The 23,306-nt window shown below is 35.5% G+C and overlaps 2 protein-coding genes across 2 annotated transcripts in view; one reads left to right on the top strand and one right to left on the bottom strand.

The window, feature by feature from the left end:
- Positions 1–13,674, top strand: part of RYR3 (ryanodine receptor 3) — a 195,126-nt gene extending 181,452 nt beyond the window's left edge. The window contains exons 96-106 of the mRNA XM_071427042.1: positions 409–539; positions 2,952–2,994; positions 3,547–3,674; positions 4,593–4,653; positions 5,501–5,647; positions 7,311–7,445; positions 8,920–9,076; positions 10,141–10,205; positions 10,304–10,404; positions 11,909–11,960; positions 12,741–13,674. Of these exons, the coding sequence (XP_071283143.1) occupies positions 409–539; positions 2,952–2,994; positions 3,547–3,674; positions 4,593–4,653; positions 5,501–5,647; positions 7,311–7,445; positions 8,920–9,076; positions 10,141–10,205; positions 10,304–10,404; positions 11,909–11,960; positions 12,741–12,836 (1,116 nt within the window). The 3' untranslated portion in view covers positions 12,837–13,674. The remainder of the gene's footprint in view (positions 1–408; positions 540–2,951; positions 2,995–3,546; positions 3,675–4,592; positions 4,654–5,500; positions 5,648–7,310; positions 7,446–8,919; positions 9,077–10,140; positions 10,206–10,303; positions 10,405–11,908; positions 11,961–12,740) is intronic.
- Positions 13,675–13,746: 72 nt separating this feature from the next.
- The window catches only part of AVEN (apoptosis and caspase activation inhibitor), an 85,633-nt gene continuing 76,073 nt past the window's right edge, over positions 13,747–23,306 (bottom strand). The window contains exons 3-6 of the mRNA XM_071427040.1: positions 20,233–20,303; positions 16,697–16,792; positions 14,804–15,164; positions 13,747–14,188 (exon numbers count right to left, since the gene is read on the bottom strand). Of these exons, the coding sequence (XP_071283141.1) occupies positions 14,070–14,188; positions 14,804–15,164; positions 16,697–16,792; positions 20,233–20,303 (647 nt within the window). The 3' untranslated portion in view covers positions 13,747–14,069. The remainder of the gene's footprint in view (positions 14,189–14,803; positions 15,165–16,696; positions 16,793–20,232; positions 20,304–23,306) is intronic.

Below are 23,306 nucleotides of genomic sequence, written 5' to 3' on the forward strand. Positions count from 1 at the left end.
TTGCCAGCAGAAATGGAGCTAACTTTCTTTGTAGCAGTGTGTGTGTGTTTTGGATTTGTGGTTAAAATGGTGCAGGTAACACAGCCACATTTGGTTATTGCTGGACAGTGTTTGCACAGTGTGAGGGCTCTGTCTTTGCTTTACCCACTCTGTGCATCCCTCAGCAGGTATGTTGGGAGGGGTCACAGCCAGGACAGCTGAGCCAATCAACCTGAGGGATATTCCATGGCATGCAACATCATGCTCAGCAATAAAAAGCTGTGTGTGGGGAGGACTGGGGCTTGACTGCCGGGGTGGCCATTGCTCAGAGGCACTGATCTGCCTACTGTGGGAGATTCTAGTGTGATGTTTGGTCTCACATTTTTGTGTGACAAAAAACCAAAAATACATAAACCATTACTTTCACAGGTCCCTCTGGTTGTATTCAAGAGAGAAAAGGAGGTGGCTAGAAAGCTGGAATTTGATGGACTATACATAACTGAACAACCAACTGAGGATGATATTAAAGGACAATGGGATCGCCTTGTTATCAATACTCCGTAAGTAAAACTAGACTCCATGTAAACTGCTTATAATATTATAGCTCATCAGCCACTGATCTAGAACCTTTCCTGTCTACCTGTCACTTAGTTCATCTAAAAGAAAGGCATTTAGCCCCTTATATTAGATGCTACAGTAGTAGATTCTAATGTGAAATCCACTATTATCTGTTTATTTAATAAATACTATGATAGCACATATATTCCACTTCCTTTTCATTTTCTAGGGTTTGCAAGGACTAGGAATTTTACCTCAAAATGTCTCTCCAAGACATTTCACATATTAGTCTCTGTTGAGAAACTTTTAAAAAGATAAAGTTTTTAAAAAGATAACTTCCATCCTTTCCAGTGATTATTTCACTTGTGCACATATTCTACTCCCTTTCTTTCCCATTCTTTGGTAAAGAAATTTGTACATGACAAGAGGAGTAAATCTAGTGAAAAATAGCATTCCTAGAATTTGAGTAGGTCTGACAGGAATATCTGTCAAGTTGTGGCATTTGCAAATACTGTAGTAGTCGTATACTGGTTCTAAGAGTCTCGGTAAGCTGCAGCAGTTTGTAGGAGTGGCACAGACAAACACAGCAAGTCAGCTCTCTTCCCACAGAAAAAATGCCTTGACTACAGGCTGCTTTTCAGAATGTACTGGTAGGTTTAGATTAGCTATTAGGAAGAAGTTCTTTACTGTAACAGTGAGGCACTTAAACAGGTTGCCCAGAGAAGTTGTGGATGCCCCAGCCCGGGAAGTGTTCAAGGCCAGGCTGGATGGGGCTTGGAGCAACCTGGGCTGGTGGAAGGTGGCCCGGCCTCTGGCAGGGAGTTGGAACTGGGTGATATTTAAGGTCCCTTCCATCTATGCTTCCATGATTAGAATTTCTAAAATACTGGAAATTCTTGAGTGCTTTGTTTTCCTGCACCTAAGTATTAAGAATTTTTCCTAATTTCATTCAGCAATATGGACTAGCACATATTATTAAGGTTACAACCAAAGCTAATTGAGAAACTGGAGAGCTTGCTTATTTTCCACCCAGTTTGTATGACTATTGATAGCAACCCATCTAGATACACATTAAGTTAATCTTCAGCAAACAGAAGAAAGAATTAATGAAATACATTGTCAACTTATCGCTAATGACATGCCGTACAGTCTGTTCTCAGCATGTTGCACTGTCTACTGAGGTTAAACAAAAGATTAAGACTAATTTAAGCAGGCTAATCCTTCCCTCTAATGTTAACTGAGTCTCAAGGTTTAGTACAAGTACTGTACGATCAGAATAACCACTGCTGGAGGGTACCCAGTGTTCTGTATAAACTGAAATGTGCTTTTTATAATGGGAAAAAAAGCAATTAAAAGTACAAAAGATGTACCCTGACAAATTATTGGAGTTTCTTGTAAGAGATAGACACAAGCTGGCTACACTATGATATATTTTGCTTAAAAGCCTGAGAAATCAAGCAAAAAAATAATACAGAGCATTGGAGTAGAATATACCATGCATTTGAGTTACTAGAAGCATTTGCCTTTATTTGGATTAATTTAATTCAGAATTGCAATTCAGAAAGGTAAAAGTTGGAGCATAGTCATTGGGAAGTTTGCCTCACATCCCAGCAGAACATTGTTGTGGAATCTCATTTTTCTTGTACTAGCATTGACTTTATATTACCAATACTGTCCTTTAGTTTAAGTAGTTATTTTTCTCTTTTGCATTCTTGCATATTTTCTCAACTCAGTGTTATCTCCAGGAAATAATGAGAGAAAAATCTTAAATTTTGTAGTGTTTCCTGCTAACTGACATTCCTCAAAACGGGTATAACAGATAGTAAGATCATTAGAATGAGTTCCAGGATATTGCTATAAATAGATAGATAGATAGATAGATATTTGCTATATATTGGCAAATGATCTTGAATTTTCTTGGCAAGTTCAAGATTTTTATATATCCTGTTGGAAAACTCAAGTGTTCAGCCTCTGTTTGAAATGTAATCCAATAAACTAAAAAATTATCCTTTAAGATTATCCTATTTTTCTCTGAAATCTGGTTTGATTTTTATGGCTAGGTGTGATAAAAGTATTTATTTAGTAGATGAATGATATTACAGTGACTAACCTGCTACTAAGGAATTGTTAAGCTTATCAGGTGATAGTATTTAGCCTGCTAACCTTTTGTAGCCAGCCATATTTGTGAATGGGAGAAACAAAGAGGGTTTGGAGGGACAAGATTATATTGCAGTAAATTATGATTAATAACAGCTGTTGTCCCCATGAAAAAAAATCAGTGTCCTAATTTGAAGTGCAGTGAATGAAAAAAATTTGCAATGATCAGAAATGTGGCATTTTCTTTTTTTTGTTGTTTTGTTTCCTTTCCCCTAACAAGTTAAATAATTTGAAATATCTTTGCCTTATCTATGTAGGTCCTTCCCTAACAATTACTGGGACAAATTTGTGAAACGGAAGGTAGGCTTTTTATATTTCTATTACGCTTTCCAGAGCAATAATCTACTATTTGGTCAATTGGGATATCCATATGCTTCTGTACACATAAATACAGAAATAACAGAGAACTGGAATTTGTTTTATGGAAGTTGCTGTGTTAAATGTCTCGGTGAAAAGGCAGCTGTGGTGTAGGTGGGAGGAAGGAGGAAGACAGAAGGCTGTGGTTTCCTTCCTAGACTCAGACATTTGAAATAACTCTGTGCTGTCAATCAGCCAGCAGGTCTAATTTGCAATCATTGTGATCTTTAGGATACAAAGCCCCCTCATTGCCCTAAAAAAAGAAAAACATGCCAGCTTAAATGACAGAAAATTATACATAAGCTTTCAGATAATAGCCTTTAATGCTTCTATTTTTCTTTTTTATGCTCCCCTGGTTTCCTGGGAGTTCTTACTGTTCTAGTAGTGTTAATTGTGAAGGACTTCTTTTTTAATTCCTGAAAACTACTGGTCTAGAGTAGGTGAATGTCACTGAGGAGTTTCTGTGATCAAAATCTTCTGTTTTTCCCCTTCTAGGTTATTAACAAGTATGGAGATTTATATGGAGCAGAGCGCATTGCAGAACTTCTGGGTTTGGACAAGAGTGCCCTTGATTTTAGTCCAGTGGAAGAGAGTGAACCAGAAGAGGCATCACTGGTGTCATGGTACGATTTCTAAATTTCACAGACAAATTATGTGTTGGAATAATTTCATCATCAAAGATAAAAATGGATTTCATTTTGAAACTATTGTGATGTTTTCCTCAAGATGGAAAATTCGAATGGATGAGTCTTCCTAGTGTGGAAGTAAAATAAAACAGCTTTTTGTTTGTTTCAAATCACAGTTATGTTATAAAAGTAAGGAAAAAAATCAGTGAGTTTATGCTGACTGATATAGTTGGTCACTCTTGCATTTTAAACAATAATTAATGCATCATTTTTAAGGTCTTATAACAAAGTTTATAAACCAGTGGACTGAAAAACTGATAATACCTACATAACAGGTGTCTAGTACAGATTCAGAGATGTTTTCCTTACTTAGTCAGTAAGTCAAGATGAGAGCTTGAAATTGTCCCAGTCCCAAGTGATTTATGCTCCTACAGGAGTTGGTTTTCTCAATGTGTAAGATGCACAACAGAGATTTCCCTTTGCATGACATCCAATGGCTGATAAAATATTTAGAATATTGTAGAAGGCATTACCTTTTCTCTTGGTTATTCTGGGAATATTTTACACTAGACAGAACACTTACCTCCTCAATTTAAGCAATCTGTGTTCCACATTTCACTACTTTTGGCATAGATCTTAAGTTTTTAAGTCTGGAATATAGGAGTATCATTCTTCCTGAAATTGTTACATCAGTTTTGTTGGATTAGAAACTATTTATTCTGCTCAGAATTAATGAATACTCGGAAAAAATGAAGTACCTGGATCACTCAGAAAATGAAAAATTAATCTATATCACCACATTCAGCAAAAAAACCCTGAAGTGCCACAACTATGGCACTTAGTGTATGTTTATAAATAGATAATTCAATATTTATTTTTGACATTTATGCTTTTCACAAATTGTTTATTTCTTAGGCTAAGCTCCATTGATACAAAGTACCACATTTGGAAGCTCGGCGTTGTTTTCACCGATAATGTGAGTATGTTAGCCTAGATGAATATGCTTTGATTTACTCTAAACATGTATGTCCTCCACCATCTGCTTTTATTTTCAACAAACATACACAAATAATATTGCATTACAGAGCCATTTTAAAAATTTTTTTCTGTCTTGTGATTAGACTAAAGGATGTTTTACTCAGAATTATATATGGCACATTATAGATGGTTGAATCTGCTATTATAGTACATTATTTATTAAATTAATTGTTTAAAAGGTAGTTCAATAATTATTGTTATGTTACTTGCCCATATCAGTGACAGATTTCTTTGGTTCAACCTCAAGGAGTAACCCTGGGGCACATTCCCATTCAATTAAAGAATCTACACACACCTCTGGGGGTGCTAGAAATCCCTGCCATTAAAAAGTGGGACTGAGTTTTTACAACATCAAGTGATTGAATGGAATTCACATGTTCCCAGGCTAGTAATGTTAGCTCAACAGAGCACCATTCATCTTAAAATAAGTAATTAGTACCACCAATCATTGGTTGCTCTATCAGGAAACACCTGCCTTCCACATCCCTGCCAGTGCCAGTAGCTGCCAGGATACACAGGTTTTTCACATCCTTGTGATGTCTGTTTTTGGGGTTGGTGAGTGAGGTCTCAGCTGGTCTCAGTATTTTTCAACAGCAAAAGCAGAGTGACCTCCCACTCCATCACTGGTAATTTTCAAAAGCTGGGTGAAATTTCAGCTGTTTAATCCCTACGTAGGCAAAGTGCCCTACTACAACAACTTGAGTGACTTAAAAACTCTATTTTCTGGATCTAATAATGCACATCAGCACCTGTTAACCTTCTGCCACTTTTCACTTTCTCTGCAGTCATTCTTATACTTAGCTTGGTACACTACTATGTCTATCCTTGGGCACTACAACAACTTCTTCTTTGCTGCTCATCTGCTGGATATTGCTATGGGTTTTAAGACATTGCGAACTATTTTGTCTTCAGTCACTCACAATGGCAAACAGGTAGGTGCTACATTAAAAGGTTTGAAAATAAATGCACTTTGTAAAAGTACTGGAAAAATCTTGTTGTAAAGGAAATATTGGAATGCAATTCATTTATATCATGGTAGGATTGATCATATCTTCTGCAGCACACTTAATATATGCTAAACCCTATGAAATTGTAACAATGTATACGCACCAAGTGATGGCAGATAAAGTGTTGTACACAATAGAAAACACACCATTTTAGAAAAATATAAGAATATTAATTACTTCCTAACCAGTTTGTTCTATATTCTCAATGATGAGCTGATTGGTGATAAATATTAAGAATACACAATCCCTCCTTAGCTACAGCAGTAATAATGATTTGGGCACTGAGATTTCAATATCTGGCTAATGAGAATGTGTTTAAAGGTGTGGGCATTCTGGAATATGCTTCTATGGTCCTTTGTCATGCAAAAATCAGCTTAATAAAGTGTAATTCTAAAATTAATTGCTAAAATTTCTGCAGGGAATCATGTACTGATCTCCAAAGAACCCATGTTCCTAGCTAGAATAACAAAAAGCAAGATTTACAGTTACTTTTAAACTCACATTTAAGAAATCTAAATTCCCCAAAATATAATTTCAAACATATACATTCTATTTCTTCTCAAATGCAGTAACATACATTCTAAGCCCACACCTATGCCCTGCTCGATTTGTCAAAACATTTTATAGCACATGATGTTATGGAAGAGGCATAAAAATATACCCACACACGGTGATGTGTTATCATCACACAAACAAATGAAAACTCTGATTTTATACTATTTATTTTACTTCAGGAAGACCAAGTCCGTATTAGTTTTAATGATTGTAATGACTTATGTATCTTCCTTATGAATTGCTTAAAAAATGTCATAGTCAAAATGGAGCATAGTTGACAAAACTGTTTTAACTCAAGACCATGGCTTTTACATTCTTAACCAGCAATGAATAATTTTTCTAATCTTGTTGCTTTTTTGGCAAGTAAATATGAACACTGAAAGACAGCTGCAGATTTCTGCATTGAAATGTTCACTTTAGGAGCATGCTGACAGATCTGCAGATAGTGATAATTGATCAGCTTGTCCTTCAATACTCTTATGTTTCTTTTAAAGAGTAAATACTGGTTGTTGCATTTTTTAAAATATGTAGCTTTGAGTAAACTCCTCTCCAGAGCTGCATCTTCTAACACCAACTTTAACAGACAATATAATCTGGTCTCATTAACTGCGAAACTTTTTCCCCTAATGATTTTATTTCCTTATAGGCGGGACCTGAAAATTACTTACTCTCATCTAAAAAATTTTCTCTCCATTTTAGCAATGGCTTTGCTAAACAGCTTTGGAAGAGAAAATACTCCTTATAAGTCCCAATAAGTCCTAGTTGAAATTGTCAAATTATCTAAAGGGTTTTATTTTTATTATTTAATTTTTATTGTATATCCAGTATTTTAAGTTAGTATAATTAAATTTTTAAACTAAAGAGTGTCAAAAATTGCTCTGGTGATACACACGTAACTCCTATCATTAATTTCCCTATTGGGAAAGGTACAATACGACTAATTTTCAAAATGTGAGGCAGTGCACCAAGCAGGCATGCCTCTTCTGTCAAAATGATATTGAAACCTATTTTCATGTCATGTCCCCACACTCAGCTTGTGCTTACTGTGGGACTCCTGGCGGTGGTAGTGTACCTGTACACTGTGGTGGCTTTCAACTTCTTCCGCAAATTCTACAACAAAAGTGAAGATGAAGATGAACCAGACATGAAGTGTGACGACATGATGACGGTAACTAAAACATTGCCATGTGCCTCAAATATCATCCTGAATTTTCAAATGTATTCTTTAGACAGAATGATAGGGGAGGGATGAGTAGGGAGGGATGTGTTTGTTGTTAAATCCATTGGGCTATTCTTCTTGATACATATCATTTTGGAAATACAAGTAGTCTTGAAATTCCCTCTGCATTCTCCAGTGGCCTAAACGCAACAGCAAACAGATGACACATAGCAAGGTATTCTGAATTTTTTTCCTAAATACTGTGGTTTATGATGTGCCACAATGCTTTTACAGCTGAGGATGGCAAACCCTCAAAGTAAAAAAGGAATTTCTAGACAAACTAGTCAGAGCTTCAAAAAGAAGCTGTGCTGTCACAGCAAAGAAGCCCCATTTGTTCCCAATATTTGCAAGTGTGCAAGCTCTTCCTGTCCCTATTTAGGTTATATGAATTATGGGATATTAATAGCGCCAGTTATAAAACTATACTACATTTTAAACCACTCTATTAAGTGAGGTAAATCAATTCTAAGCTACATTTTAAAATATTTTTTAACTAGCACTAGCATCTTAGGTTATCAGTAAAATTGCATTATAAAAATGGATGCATAGCTCTGTTTAGTGTTTGCTAATGCCAGGTTTTATACTCATTATTAACACCCTGATATCTAATGTGACTCCAGAATACTGGCTGTGGTTAGAGATTGCCCACACTGTGTGGCTGAAGGTGGTTTAAAAGACTGTAGCCAATCATACAGGAAAATCAGTAGTTTATCACTCTGACAGAAGAGTCCATTCAAAAATACTTACAGAGCTTAAATATACACATTATTAAAGATTTTTTGATTAAGATTTATATATTTAAAAATATGACAATACTTTTTTAAAGTGATTTCTTCTGCATTGAACTGAACACAGGTCATTTCACAGATCACAACTAATTTACAATATAATAAATCAGACATCTAGTATTGCAAAATTAATTTATATAGAAACCTAAAAACAGCTAGATCTACTTGTGGATATTCCACTATTCATTTTATGGCAATATTTTCCACATTGCTAAACTTCACTGCAAGACTTTAAAAGATTTCTTCTTCTTACTCAGAGCAAGATAGAACCTTAGAAATCAATATAAGGAAAAGAATATGGTTGAATACAGTAACAAATACAAGAAAAATAACCCCAAAATAGTCTCAGTCTGAAATAAGACCCAGTGAGTGAGGAGCAGGTAACAGCTGACGCTGACTCCCCCTCTTAGTAAGTGTACCTGAAGGTGGAATCACATTAGTTAAGACAGTAACAGATTTTTAGTGCACAGTGTTTGATACATGAGGAATTATATTATGTGTTCTTGTTACTTTTTGTTTGTTACTTAAATTGTCAAGAGAATCAGCAGAGCAGAATAATTTAAAAAACAAGAAAGAAAACCCCAAAAGAATAGTTCATGGTAAATGTATCTGTAATTTTCCTCTCTCTTTTTTAGTGTTACCTGTTCCACATGTATGTGGGTGTAAGAGCTGGTGGTGGCATTGGAGATGAAATTGAGGATCCTGCTGGAGACCCTTATGAAATGTACCGAATTGTCTTTGACATCACATTTTTCTTCTTTGTCATTGTTATCCTACTGGCCATTATTCAAGGTACCATCACTTACCTTAGTAGACATTGTTCAAAATTAATTCACCATTGAAAACTATATTTATGTTTGAGGTAAATTTAGCAGTATTGCTGTAAAGACTTATTCCTGAATTCATAAAATCCTTATTTCTGAAAGTAATAATTTTATATTAATTTATACATAATATGCCTTTTCCCAAGTACTACACAAAGTCAAAGCACTAGGAATGTAATGTAGATGGGTTGCAGTCTTTATGAACACGTTTGTAACTATCCAGCAATGATGAACCTTGTGCAGGAGCACTGTTCTCCTATACTACGCATTTAAAACTCTGGAGAGCCTTGCTGAAGACACTCTTCTCACTTTTAGCCTGGAATCGCCACTCCGGAATGGAGACTTTGCAGTTGGAAAGGGTAAATGACATGGAAAAAGTCACCATGGGCACATAGCTATTTAACATCCTGACGTCTAATGTGACTCCAGAAAACATTCCTCCATTTCCTCCTCTCTTCAGAGGCCAATTTGCAGTTTTAATTGGGTTGCAGTTGTGGTTTACAGCAAACAAGACCCCTTTCGGTGATGGGCAGCATTCAACACTCATTGCATATACTCTTCCAAGGCTGATGGAAAAAAACACACTGTTTTATGGCAACCTTGTGGCAAAGAAAAAAATGTAACATATCTATACTGAGCAAAAGTTACAAATGTCACAGTCTCCAAAATTATTATCCAATTCTTTTCTTAAAACATTGAAAATGGAGGAGTAATGCAGAGCTGTCTATGTTGAAAAAGACTTGGGATATAAGAGGTTAATGAGAAGGAGAGTGAAAATTAATTTCATTTATGGGAACAAAAGAGATGGGTTTGTGTAAGGTTAAATGAACTATTAAATAATAATATTATTTATATAATATATTATTAAATAATATTATTTTTTTAATAAAAAACCATAAAAAAGTCTTTCCACTCTCAAGATTGTGCCTGTATGTATAAGTACACTAAATTCTAGACACTGGAGGAATGACATTACTTGCAATATGAATATTGCTAAGTACTGAAGTGTTGCTACTTTTCTATTTGAAACAGGTCTGATTATTGATGCTTTTGGTGAATTAAGAGACCAGCAAGAACAAGTGAGGGAGGACATGGAGGTAAGGGAGCATGTTACATTTTTCATTGCTCTTGTTCACCTAGATTGTCACCAATTAGTGTTTTTGAGTTAATCTATAACCGCAACTTTTGCTTTCAGACCAAATGCTTTATATGTGGAATTGGCAATGACTACTTTGACACAACTCCACATGGCTTTGAAACTCATACTTTGCAAGAACATAACTTGGCAAACTATCTGTAAGTATATTTTACAATTGGAATTATGATAAAGAGACCTTTCAGATGTAGTGTCATTTAGGTGCACACATTGCTGAAAATCCCAAGTCAGATTTATAGAAAACTGAGGAATATTTCCTCTCCTTTAGGGTCTTCCCTCCTCTATTCCATACTGATTGTTACCTTTAAGGTGCTCACCTTATACATGAAGTACCTTAGTAGTATAAGACCAGAAGGCACATCAGCTCCTTATTCTGCTGGAAGGAAAGCCAGATATGGGGAAGTATAGGGAACAGTTTAATAAGTTGCTTTAGTTTGGAAATTTTGGTTGTGACTTCTGGTGACTTAGTAATGCTGATGAGACCAGAGAAAACTGGCTTCAATTTAAAAAAAAAAAGAAAACCCAAACCAAAACAAAGCAAATAAAGGCACTTGTAGAAAGTTGGTCAAAGATAAGCTCCAAAAATAGTTAACTCCATTCCTATAGTTCTTTAGTGGCAGTGGAGCATTTTGAAACCTTGAAGGACTCAGGAGCTGCACATGTTTAGACTGTATCAAACTCCCAAGAGAGTGCTCTTCCACTTTCAATAGTAAGTGAGGATATTAGCATTTCATTAGTAAGAGGATATTAAAAAAGTTATTCTTGTTGCATTAGTTACTCATACAACAAAGATAGTTAATTATACAAGAATTGCACCAGTAGAATGAAAGGAGAAGCTGGTGAAATCTTATAGCAGTCTGGCTTTGGAATACTGCATCTGAACTTCTTCTAGTTTTACTAGTCTACAACATCCAAGCTTTTCTTACTGTATCAAACTGCTTAGTTATTACATGGGAACCTCTAATTCACCGTAATTTAAAAATGGCCATTTTCTTCATAATAGAATATATAGTGAACATATTTTTATCCAGATTACCCTTTAATTAATTAGTTAAAATCAGTGTACTTTCCTTCCTTCACAACGAAAGCACATAGCCTCATTCCAAATTCCCTGCACTGAAACTGACCAATCATGACTAGTATTACCTCTAAACAGACCACAGTTGACTCTCTACAGTCTTCCTAATTAGTTGAAGCTCTCAACATTTGACTGAGCTCAGGTGTTGGGGAAGGACAGGCTCAGCCTATGAGCTGTATAGCAGCAGTGCTCAGAACTCCTGGTGCAGCTTAGTATTTACCACACTTCTCATGCAGTAGCCATGGTAACCTCTTCCAAGGTGACATGTTGGAGCATATGTGCTCAGAATTTGGCATATGTCTAATTCAGGTACTGCTCCTCACACTGAAACGAAGGAAATGCTAAATTGCATTTTTCTACTTCTACAGATTTTTTATCTGCTAGCACTTTCACAGGAGACATGCTTCAAGACAGAATTTTCTCCCTTAAATTAAGCACTTTAGATGCCCAGTAGTGTCATTGCTTTGCTGGTTGGCATTATCTTCCACACATACCCCAGACTAGAAAAGGTCAGGCAGAGAGATCATGTTTCCTCCATTAATACCCATTTCATGTGCTTGTTTCAGGTTCTTCTTAATGTATCTAATTAACAAGGATGAAACTGAACATACTGGCCAGGTGAGTAGAAAATAAAACTTAAGAAAAACCATTAAGCTTATCTTTCAACATTTTTATCTTCTCAAGCCTTGTAGCTCTGTACCAGCAGGTGGAACTGATGTACCACTGAGAAGTGTGGATGATGCCACTCTCCCCAAGAGGCTACTGCCAGTGAAAGAAAAGAAGGGTTAAAACAAAAGGGAGAGGGGAATGCTGCACTGCTTCACTGCAGAGAACTCTGTCAGAAGTCAGTTAGTAGTAATCTTACTGTCATCTTATCTCTGAAAATGTCAAATGCACCAGGTTTAGTTTATTGCCAAGAGGCTTAAGTAGTTAAGCTACTATATTGATAGTCAAAATCTATATATATGTGTAGATAGATAGGTATATATTAGCATTGTTAGGCTCTAAAGGTAAACAAATAAGAAAATAACTAGAACTTAATGATATCTTCTCTCTAATAAGAAGCTCTTAGGCAAATGCCACAGAAGTACCTTTGTTTTCCATTCAAAGCAAAATACATTTGCTTATATACAAATTTGTCAACAGGTTTGCTCTGATATAAAGAGATTGATTAATTTATACTTTGGTGTTTTACTAATAGAGCTTAAATTTCAGTAGTACTGAATTAAGAGAAGTATAAAACTCTTATAAACATTATTGAGTTACAATATCTTGAGTTCCAGTGTCTATAAATTCTACTCCATGGTAGCAGGCACAATATGTGGTTATTGTTAAAAGTTTATCTACAGCACTAACTGCACAGTGACTGGTAAAATAAATACTCTTTCTCATTTTCAGGAATCATTTGTGTGGAAGATGTACCAAGAAAGATGTTGGGATTTTTTCCCGGCAGGGGACTGCTTCCGAAAACAGTATGAGGATCAGCTTGGCTAATATCACAAAAGAAATGATTTATTCATGAACTGCTAAGATCCAGTATACAAAAAAAAAAATCTGTTCTTTTCACGGCATAATTTCACAGCTTGTATTTGCTTTAAATGTCTTCAAAGTTCAAGACACACATAAAATTTGACACTATTTCAGAGGCTTTTTGTACCTACCACATATGAAACAGGTCTTTTGTTGGAATTTTAATTAGCAAAAACTATGCCAGATTAACTCAAGCCTTCCAGTTCAAACATGGCCTAAAATTATAACAACTTTTTAACTACACCATTAACCTGGTGTTTGGCAGTACAGTTGAAAGGGCTAAAAGGCATCTTTATTGCACATCTGACAGTGAAGAACTTGAACATCAGAGACTGTACCTCAGAAAAATAGTTCAACTAACTGCTGTCCAGTTTTTCCCCACAGTATTTGCTAGTGAATGTATGAAGATACCGTTTGAAAAGCTTTAAGCAGTTAAAAAGAAATCATTTTCAAACACTTTGTCAACCTTGAAACATTAAAGTGCCTTAAAACCTCTGTAGACATAGCTATGCAAACTTTTTGTTAGTGTTCTAGATGAACAGACCCATTAACTGTATTGCTTTTCTGTCTTTCTGTATCAAATTGCACTTAAAGTTTGTTTATATACTACCTTCAATAACAGCTTATTAGATGCTGCTGTTAAAAGACATACACTGTATCAAAATGAACACAATTTAAATCTTAGGCCAAAATAAAACAATGCTGTATGGTCACCTGCAAGTAGAAGTTGCTAGGATTATGCTTTTTTTTTTCTTCTAATAAAAAGTGCCCTCTGCAATAAAGTATTATAAACCAAATATAACTGTTGCTGTCTTCTTTCCCATTTTTTGTACAACACAGAGTTTTTTGACAATGGTAACTAAAAACACATATATTCATTGTTCATCCACAGCTTTATTTTAAGGACTACATAGAACAAGTATAAGCTGAAATAACTGTTCTATTTCTGCACTGTAGTCTGCTTTTTTAGCAAAGAAAACTCTATCACAAATTTTAGACCTTTCTAATAATATCATTTGTCTTCAACAATTTTCAATCTTATCTAAATTCATTTTGGTTGCACAATATTTTAAGTGCCAGCAAAGAAAAACAGGCATTTGGCAGACAGAAAAAGGAAATAACAAGGAGATAAAGAAAGATTCAAGTTTCTACATTATGTTTGCTATATTCAATTATTCATATGAGGAAATTTGAGCTTCAGGCGATCATGCTGTCCAGCCAATCTTCAAGCTCTTCTTCAGTAACATCTTTGGATGTACTTTGCTGCTGCTGTGATGATGTGCTCTTCTCTTCAGGCATATCTACTTTTAAAGGCTCTAGAGATGCAAAAACAAGAAGACTGAAAATCTGGAAACCAATCCATACTACCTCTGTCTTGTATCATTTTGCTTTCAATGCACAACTGACTGTATTTAAACACAATCCCTCCTTCCTGAAGAACAGCAAGTCATATTCCAAAAATAGTTTCCATGCTAAACTTCATTTTGTAAAATCAATGCTAGTAAAGTTTGAAAGTAGCATTTAGGAGAAGCCATCAGAAATAGTTGTCAATTCTTCTGTACACTATTAGCACAGTGAACTAAAAGTTGATACAAATACTTTATCTTCCCTGCAATAAAATAGCAGTACACTCTCTAGCAGAACACATTTTTTTAAATTTAAATTTTTGCTAAATCATTAATCCAATGCTGTTTTGCAGAGGAATTTCACTTAGTGTTTAAAGTGAACTGACAATGGTAAAACTTCAGATTAGTGAGGAGTTAAAACTGAAAATGAACAAATGGGCCAGAACACAGCCCCAGATAAATGAAATGCAGTCTGACAGAAATTATGATAGCAGCACTGTTGACTGGCTAATCAAAAATTCAAAAACATCACCAAAACAGAGACCAGTGAAAATTAAATAAGGTCATGCTGGGGAGAAAACTTACCATTTTCCTTACAATCCATTTTCAAATCTTTCTCAGTTGAGATGGTGCAGGATAATGTACCTGACACAGGTCTATTTTCTGTGTTAATGGGAGCCTCTAGATTCAGGAGAAGATCTAGTTCTTCATCCAAATGGTCAGTGTCTTGATTTGATAGTGGATGAACTCTTTGAAATGATTCTCTTGCATTTGCCCCAGAGCCATTTTTACTCCCAGGTTCTGATGGAGCAACAGAATTACCAACAGGATGGGAGACCAACCCGGTTTCACTCTGAGCCAGAGACTGTCGGAACAGCTGCTCTCTCTTCTTCCCATCTTCAAAAATTTTAGATTTCATCTGTGGGATCTCTAGAGGTGTTGATGCCTATGAGTACAAGAAAGGACTTGAGTCTTTATAATGATTATCTATTATTACTATTCTGTCTAATTTGGATTATAATTCATACTTGCTATACTTGATCAGTTATGAAGGTACAGGAAATTTGAGCAGAATCAAATTCAGAAGTAAAAGCAAACTAAAGTTATCTTGATACTTTTGCAATAGCAAATGCAAAATACAAACTCCTTTTATCTCTTATTACAGAATATGAGAATGTATGCTAACACTAGCACTGACAGAATCATAGAATGGTTTGGTTTGGAAGGGACCTTAAAAATTACCTATTCTAAGCTGCCTGCTAATGGGCAGGGAACTTTCCACTAATCCAGATAGCTCAAAGCCTCATCCAACCTGGCATTCATTGAACACTTGCAGGGATAGGTAGTCCATAGCTTCTCTAGGAAAGCTGTTCCAGTGCCTCACCACTCTTACAGTCAAGAACTTCTTGATAGCTAATCTAAAACAACCCTCCGTTAGCTTAAAGCTATTTCCTTTGTCCTATCTATACATGCCCATGTGAAAAGTCCCTCTCCAGCTCTGCTCTGTAGGTACTGAAAGGTGCTTAAGGTCTCTCTGGCACCTTCTGTTCTCCAGCCTGAAGAGCCCCAACTCTCAGTCTGTCTTCACAGGAGAGGTGCTCCAGCTCTCTGATCAACTTTGTGGCCTTCCTCCACACTTACTCCAAGAGGTCCATGTCTTTCTGTGCTGGGGACCCCAGAGCTGGATGCAACTCACCAGGTGGGATCTCACAAGGCAGAGCAGAGCAGACAGTGAGAATCACCTCTCCCAACCTGATGGTCAGGTTTCCTTTGAAACATGCTGCACATTGCTGAGTCATGTTGAGCTTTTCATTCACAAACATCCCCAAAGTCCTTCTCCCTAGGGCTAGTCTTAATCCTTCTGTAAGGGCCATACTTTTCCTTGCTTGGACAAATGGAGCCTTTTAAGAATTTTTTTTATATTTAAGTCTCACTGGCTCTTCTTCCCTTACATTAGTATTTTCTTTTTCACAGTTTGAAGGAACACTTTACTAATATTGTTCCTATCCTGCCACTGGTGAATAAATGATACTTTCTTCACCTGTACAATTGACAGTTTTACCTTTAAGGATTTATTCATGGAGAAAAGCATGTTTGTTGATATTAGTTACATGGAAGATTAAATCACAATTAGTATACTTAGCAGGAAGAATGTGAAAGCACTTACAAAATTTTGGTGCAAACTTTTAACAGCTGCTAACAAGAGAAGCAAACACAAAAACAGTGCAGTCATTCCATGTCAAACACTCTGATACTCAATCTCAAATCTAATATACTGCACATCCAGACATTTTGTTTAAGGCCAAATAGGCACACAAAATGTGTCAATAGAGAGGTATCGTGCCACTTGACACACCTGTCTAAATGAATGCATTTACTTATATAGTACAGTCTGCTTCTGTTTGAAGACTAATCATTCTCACACACACTATTTCTCCTAAAATAGTTGCATTTTCTTGTGAAATTTCACAGCATTACCTGCACAAGGTCAGCAGCTATATTCAGCCTTAGATGTAGAGGCAATTCCTGAAGGGCCTGGACCAAAGACTGGCAGTCAACAGAAAGTGCAGAGAACTGAAACATAATTCAACATATAAGTAAAGTACACTTGTGAAAAAAAAACCACAACAACCAACCAAACACAAAACCATTCACCAAATTAATTATTACATTCTCCTGTCACATACATTCAAGAAATTTAATGAAATGCACAAATTAATAGTTTAAAATACACTTTTATGAAGCAGCTTGGCTAAATAATAACATAAACACACCTAAAATGCATATAACCACTTAAGGTTAAAAAACAAGGTATAAATAGAATGCTCCTTAGACAATACCTTTTAATTTCAAATAGGAAATAGTTCAGGAAGTTGACAATGGCACAAGAAGCTTTCCCAACTGAAACATCTTTTGAACTGTGAAGATTTCATGCAATGTGAAATGCCATTATTTAATGAGTTGCCACTACTTCCTAAGCAATCATCCCATGCAGCTCCTGTGCAGCTAAATTTAATGTCTCAACAGAGGCCTTTTCATACTTCCCCATCTTTTCAAATGTTTTGATACTTCCAAAAGCAATAAAGTACATGGTTACAAACACTTCTGAAATGACGCTCGAGAAGGATATACTACTGCTGCTAAATGAGTTTTTATTACTATGACAGGTATTGAAGTTGCCATTTCTCTTGACCCTTTTTTAAAAAACAAAATCACACAAAATGGACCAGCGGTATTTGTAGTTTCTACAGAACAGACCAGATTTCAGTAGTTTTAAAACAGATTTCAAGCTCAGAGTACAACAGAACATTCTGAACACATCCACCATGGATAAACTGGCAAAGATAAATCTGATATCCATCACATATTTTAAAATCTGGCAACAAAATGCTTAAGTTCAGTCTATGCTCTCAGTCTGTATTTTCATGGAAGTAGAGAAGTTGCTTCCAAATCTCACTTTAAGAGACAAAAATTTGTCCCTCTCAATATGATGTAGACTGGCACAGACATTTAGAAGTCCAAATACTCACAAATTAGGAGAGTTTTGTGACATATCATAGGAGATTTGTCAAAGAAATTCATACTGCTTCCAAAAGCCAGTCAACACCTTTTAACAGGCTTTTAACACCTGCACATGAAGCAAGAACGAACATCAAAGACATAGTGTGTTCTCACAGTATATTTACAAAATTAAAATAAATTTTAAAAAGAAACAATGCAGTTGATTCAACAGTTTCTTATATTCAAATACTGGTTCTGATATCCTTTAATGAGAATCAAAGGACTAAAAAAAAGTATCTGATGTAAGACTTATCTTCTGTACTGAGAACTTCATTTTACAATGGGTTAGTGATCACCATCAAAAATGACTGACTGGTGAAAGTAACCTCGCAAAGTCTTCAGCAAATAATTCTTATTGCCCAGCAAGGACAAGATGTTCAGAAAATACAGTTATTTTGACAGATATTAAGGATCAAATGTAGCTTCTGCACAGTTGCAAAAGACAAGGAAACTGTTTGAATCTTGTAACAAAAAATTCTAAAAAGTATAATTGAATAACAAATATTTAAGTGCATTTTGGAGGAGCTATGTATACTTGCCAAAATATTAACATGAATGAACATAGCAAATGAAGGTAAAAAAGTGGGGATAGAGAAGAGGAGGAAATGTTGAGGATAAAGGAAAAGGGGAATTTTGAGAAATAACAGAAGAAGGAATTTGATATCTAAGTAGAGACTTTAAAAGTGGTGTTCTAATAAAAAGCAAAGAGACAAAAGCAGTACTTGATAGATTATGAACACTTCATGGCACATAGCATTATTTGCTCAAAAGAATTGTAGAGGCATACTTTGTTGCTGGAATTACCATTTTTTATTGAAAAATCCAAATGACTAATAACTGTGCTTTTTCAATTGCAGACCATGATATGAATGAGACCATGATTTTTATTGCATTTTATCATATGAAATGGAGCAAATGCAAACCTACTTTTTGTGAAAATGAAAGACAGTATTCTTAATAAATTGAAATTCTGTTATTGTTGATGTCACTGTAACATTTCCATTCCACATTTGAAACTGATGCTTTGCCATTGCTTTCTACAAAAGATAGAGAATGAGAAATATCTAATAATTCTGCAACTAGTTCTATGTCTTTTCTGCTTTACTCTGTTTCCTCATAACCAATATACTTCAGTTTAAAATTCTTAATCCTGTACATAATGTGTAGACAGGCAAAGAAATAGAAAGAGGTGAGTTAAGAGGCAAAGGCCAGGAATTTGGAAAATGGAATCTAGGATAAAAATTGGACTTCGATCTGCCTTACAGGGAAAAGAAAGATGGGTCATTAAAAAACATGAGATATCAGGCTGAAGATCAGAGACAATGTGGGAAATTAGATAATGCTGTGAAACCATCTGGGACAGGATTCTGGATTAAAATAAGAAACCAAAGGAAGGGTAATGGTGACAACATGTAGCTTCAGTCTGCTCACAATGGCTTTAGCCATTCAGGAATTAATTATTGTGTTCTAATGACCTAAATGCTATAATGAAAATGCTCTGAGGAAATTATGAAAAAATTAATATTTGGGATATTGACACCAACTTGCACACTAGGAATGGAAGAACTGATAAGAAAAAATAGTAACTGAAAGCCTGTGTTCCACTAAAGAAACAGGTAGTGGTTTAGACAAATGCTGTATTTGGGTTTAGTTCCTCACTTTAATTTGACTTTGCAACTCTAAGGTATCTTTAAATACCACTTCCCAGGGAATAATTATTGTAGTATTTTAGAAGATAAATAGCAAATCTTTAAAATTTGAATACATGTGGATGTTACAAGAGACACTCAAGCAGAGTTTCACAGCAATTTTAAGAAAAGTCTGGAAGACTTTTCTTAAATATACTTTGCAAAAATTTAGGCAACTTGGATGAGGAAGACAGCTGCAGACATTGAGACACTTTAGGGTATCCTGATAGAGAAAACAGGAGACTTCTACTGCTACCCTCCTTTTTATTCAAGCATAAAGAATTCACATACAAAAAATCTAGTTGGTGTCCTAATTATATAGGGCATGATGTTTCAACCAGATATGAACTGTTATTTGAAGGAACTAGCACGCTTCACAGTCCAACATATGAATATATTCCTACAGGTTTTGATATAGTCATTCTATTAAACACTTTTCTCTTGAATACAGCTGAAAAAGGAAGGCTGAATTCCTGTGTCAGTAAAGCAAAGAGACAGTCTTATTTCTCTTCACTGGAGGGCTTTCTTATTCTTTCCTCCCAACATAACTTAAAACCAAGCCTGAGGCTTTGATTAGTCTTCAGTAGAAAAAAAGGACAATGCCCAAGGACAAGAGCCTCCAGCATTAGAGAGAAGTCGATAAAAATATACAGAATAAAGAGTGCTATTATTGTATTAAGAATTTGTTGCTGAAGGCACAACTGCCTAGATATTCTGTCCCAGGTGATTATCTATATAAAATCATTTGAATGATAATTCTGTTACCTGCTTATGGCATATACTTTCTTTATCCCATTCTTTCTCATCAGCAAATCGAAACTGTGTAAAGGAATCCCCTAAGGAAAAGAAATAAAAAAATATATTTATTTAAAAAAAGAATAAAGATGTTTTTCTGAAGTTCCCGAGCCCAAAGAAGTAAATTCAAGAAATAAATCTCACCTCTTCAAAAATTTTCAGTTAATATTAATGCTGCTTGTATTCACAATATTAAACTTATTTGTGCCAAACTTCTATAAGTCTTTTAATCACTTACTGCAAAACAGCACTAAAAAGGGGCAACCAATACAAAACTGAATGATGAGATGTTAGGTGCCATGCCAACATGCAAGATTTTCATTCAAATGTCCAATCTGGACAACATACTAGGAATACACACAGTATTCATGGTGTGAATGTCTTATGAACAGCTTTGAAAATTCTGTACATAGATTTTCTCTTACCAACATGGGAATATTTCTAAAAATGGATTATAAATATTCTTTCAAATCACGTTGTACAAGCCAAATAAAGATTTCCTGTTGTCTGGTAGCTATAGTCTCTCTCTTCCTACTGCTCCCTCCTCCAGCACATCATCAGAAAAACACACTGAACCCCAAATTCCAATTCATATGCAAAAAGGACTTAATTAAAAGAAACCCTTAAATAGGATTAATTAAGTTAAATACAGAATTACAGAATCTTCTAACCTACCATATTCCTTCAAGCCAGTAGAAACTTTTTCTTACTATCCTTTTGCCTGAAATGCAATATTTATGCAATAACAGTCCTATGCTGTGTTACAGAAGACAGACCCACAAATTTATTTACTGAAATAAACAAACAAGAACTCCAGTAACTCAAAAAAATAAGTAAGGTCTGTGATAGAGGAAACATGAAAGGTTAGGGTTGCAAGAGATGACTGAAAGGGGATCTCATCACTCTGTGTAGGCATCTGAAGGGAGGGTGTCAAGACACTCTCCTCCTTGGTGGTGCAAGCAATAGAACAAGAGGCAATGGGTAGAAACTGATGCACAGGAAGTTACACCAAAACATGAGGAACAGCTTCTTTCCTGTGAGCACTGGAACAGTTTGTCCAGGGAGGTTGTGGAGTCTCTCTCACTAGTGATATTCAAGAACCATTTGGACACAATGCTGTGCCATGTGCTCTGGGACCAGCCTGCTTGAGCAGGGAGATTGGGCCAGGTGACCCACTGTGGAGCCTTCCAACCTGACCCATTCTGTGATCATCTGTAAATCACTGTCACTTATTTCAGCAGCTGGCTGAGAAGCTAGAGCTCTCTCTAAAAGAGAATGAGTGCCCTAGAGGAAGTTTCCAATGGCTTTACCAACAATAGATCATCTAGCTTTCATTTGGCTCTTGACATCCTAACCGCCATTCATACTTTTGATGATTCCTGAATCATGCCCTTAAATCCTGCATACAAAATCTGAACATATAATCTGCCTTCCCCAAAATGGCTTCTTTAACATTGTCTGCTTCTCCCAAAATGTAGGAGAGTGCAACCTTCCAGCAGTTTCACTCAATAGTGCAAGCATCAGCTGGCTTCTGTTATGCAAAAAAAAAGGAATAAGCAGCAAAATGGCATAGCAACTGGCTATTTCTTTGCCAAATAATGAGAAACAACAGATCTAATAATCCTTCAGGTGGAATTTAAATTTTTTTTAATTTCTAACGTGCACTTCTAGCTCATTGCACTTCAAGTATTGTGATTTGGTATGCAAATATAGTCATATGCTAGTAACACTGAGTACCTGGCATGTCCACCATTATCATTTTCAGAACCATTACAGCAAGAAAGTTACCTTCTCAGCTGAATATTTGTATAAATATTTAAGGCCATTACCATGTCCAGCTTGAATATGTATTTCTTTGTTTTCAATTGCTTTATCTAACATGGCTCAGCAGCATTGTGGGGATATAGAACCTTGCCTGATCAGCTATGTTTTGGTTTACATTCAGCATTCTCAGAGATTACTGTTTTGAAAACAGCCCCTAGCAAACAGTAGAAGTGCCAGCAATTAAAAATAAGCACTGAAATTAACAATTAGATATCTAATAAGGTGGTTAACTTTACAAATGTTCAGTTCATGCAGCAAAAACATCAAATTTCATGCTTTTTCTAGGGATGCTCAGCAGTGTGGAAAAATAAGACAATATCTTTATGCATCTATCTGCACATGCAAACACTTAACTTGAGCACTCACAGCTGTCTCACTACTGACAAAAGCACCTTCCCCTTCATTGCACAAGAGGAAATAAATGTCTCTGTTTCAAAAAGAGTACTGTTAATACATAATAACTAATTCTGAAAACTAAAGAAATAAAAATATTAGTCTCCTGATTATAAAATGGGTATGAAAATGTGCAAATTAATGTTTTAACAGATAATATTTTAAAGGCTCTATTAAGTTACATTTGGAAAGAAGTCCTACCAAAACTAAAATGGTCCTCAAAGTCTTCCTACTACTAGAACAAATACTTTCTTCCAATATTCCCAAGACTGCTCTAGTTATTGCTCACACTGCATCAAGGAGGACATAGGTTTCTCTACTCTTATAAAATAATAAAATTAAACTAAAGGATTAGTTAAATGCTTTCGGTATCTGAGAATGATCAGATGTAAACTAGCTAAATCAAACTACTTCATGTGGAAAAATCCACTGGGGTCAAGAACTGGTTTATGACTGTCCACACTCACAGAGTTGGTTATCATAGATTCTCAGCTTGATATTGTATTGCTGAATTAAAGAGTATGACTTCAACTGCAGTTTAATTAGACTCTTAACGTAGGCTAACAAAGCATGCCTTTCAAATGGAAAAGCATAACTACAATTCACAGTAGTATATTTAATGCAAATTATGTCAATGAGAATGTTAGTCTAACCAATTATCTTTTCACAAGTTCCTTTACCCTGAAAATAACCTCCTTTTATTCCATGAATAGTAATCAAACCACTTGCAATAACTCTTGAGTTACTTTCAACATAAAAAACTCTTTTTCTTGAGAATAATTTTTATGTTACCTACAAATATCATTTGGCCTTCAAATACAGAGTAG

Source organism: Agelaius tricolor, unplaced genomic scaffold (genome assembly GCF_023055355.1).
Source record: "Agelaius tricolor isolate 1412-34295 unplaced genomic scaffold, bAgeTri1.0.p SCAF_5, whole genome shotgun sequence".
Taxonomy (NCBI): Eukaryota; Metazoa; Chordata; class Aves; order Passeriformes; family Icteridae; genus Agelaius; species Agelaius tricolor.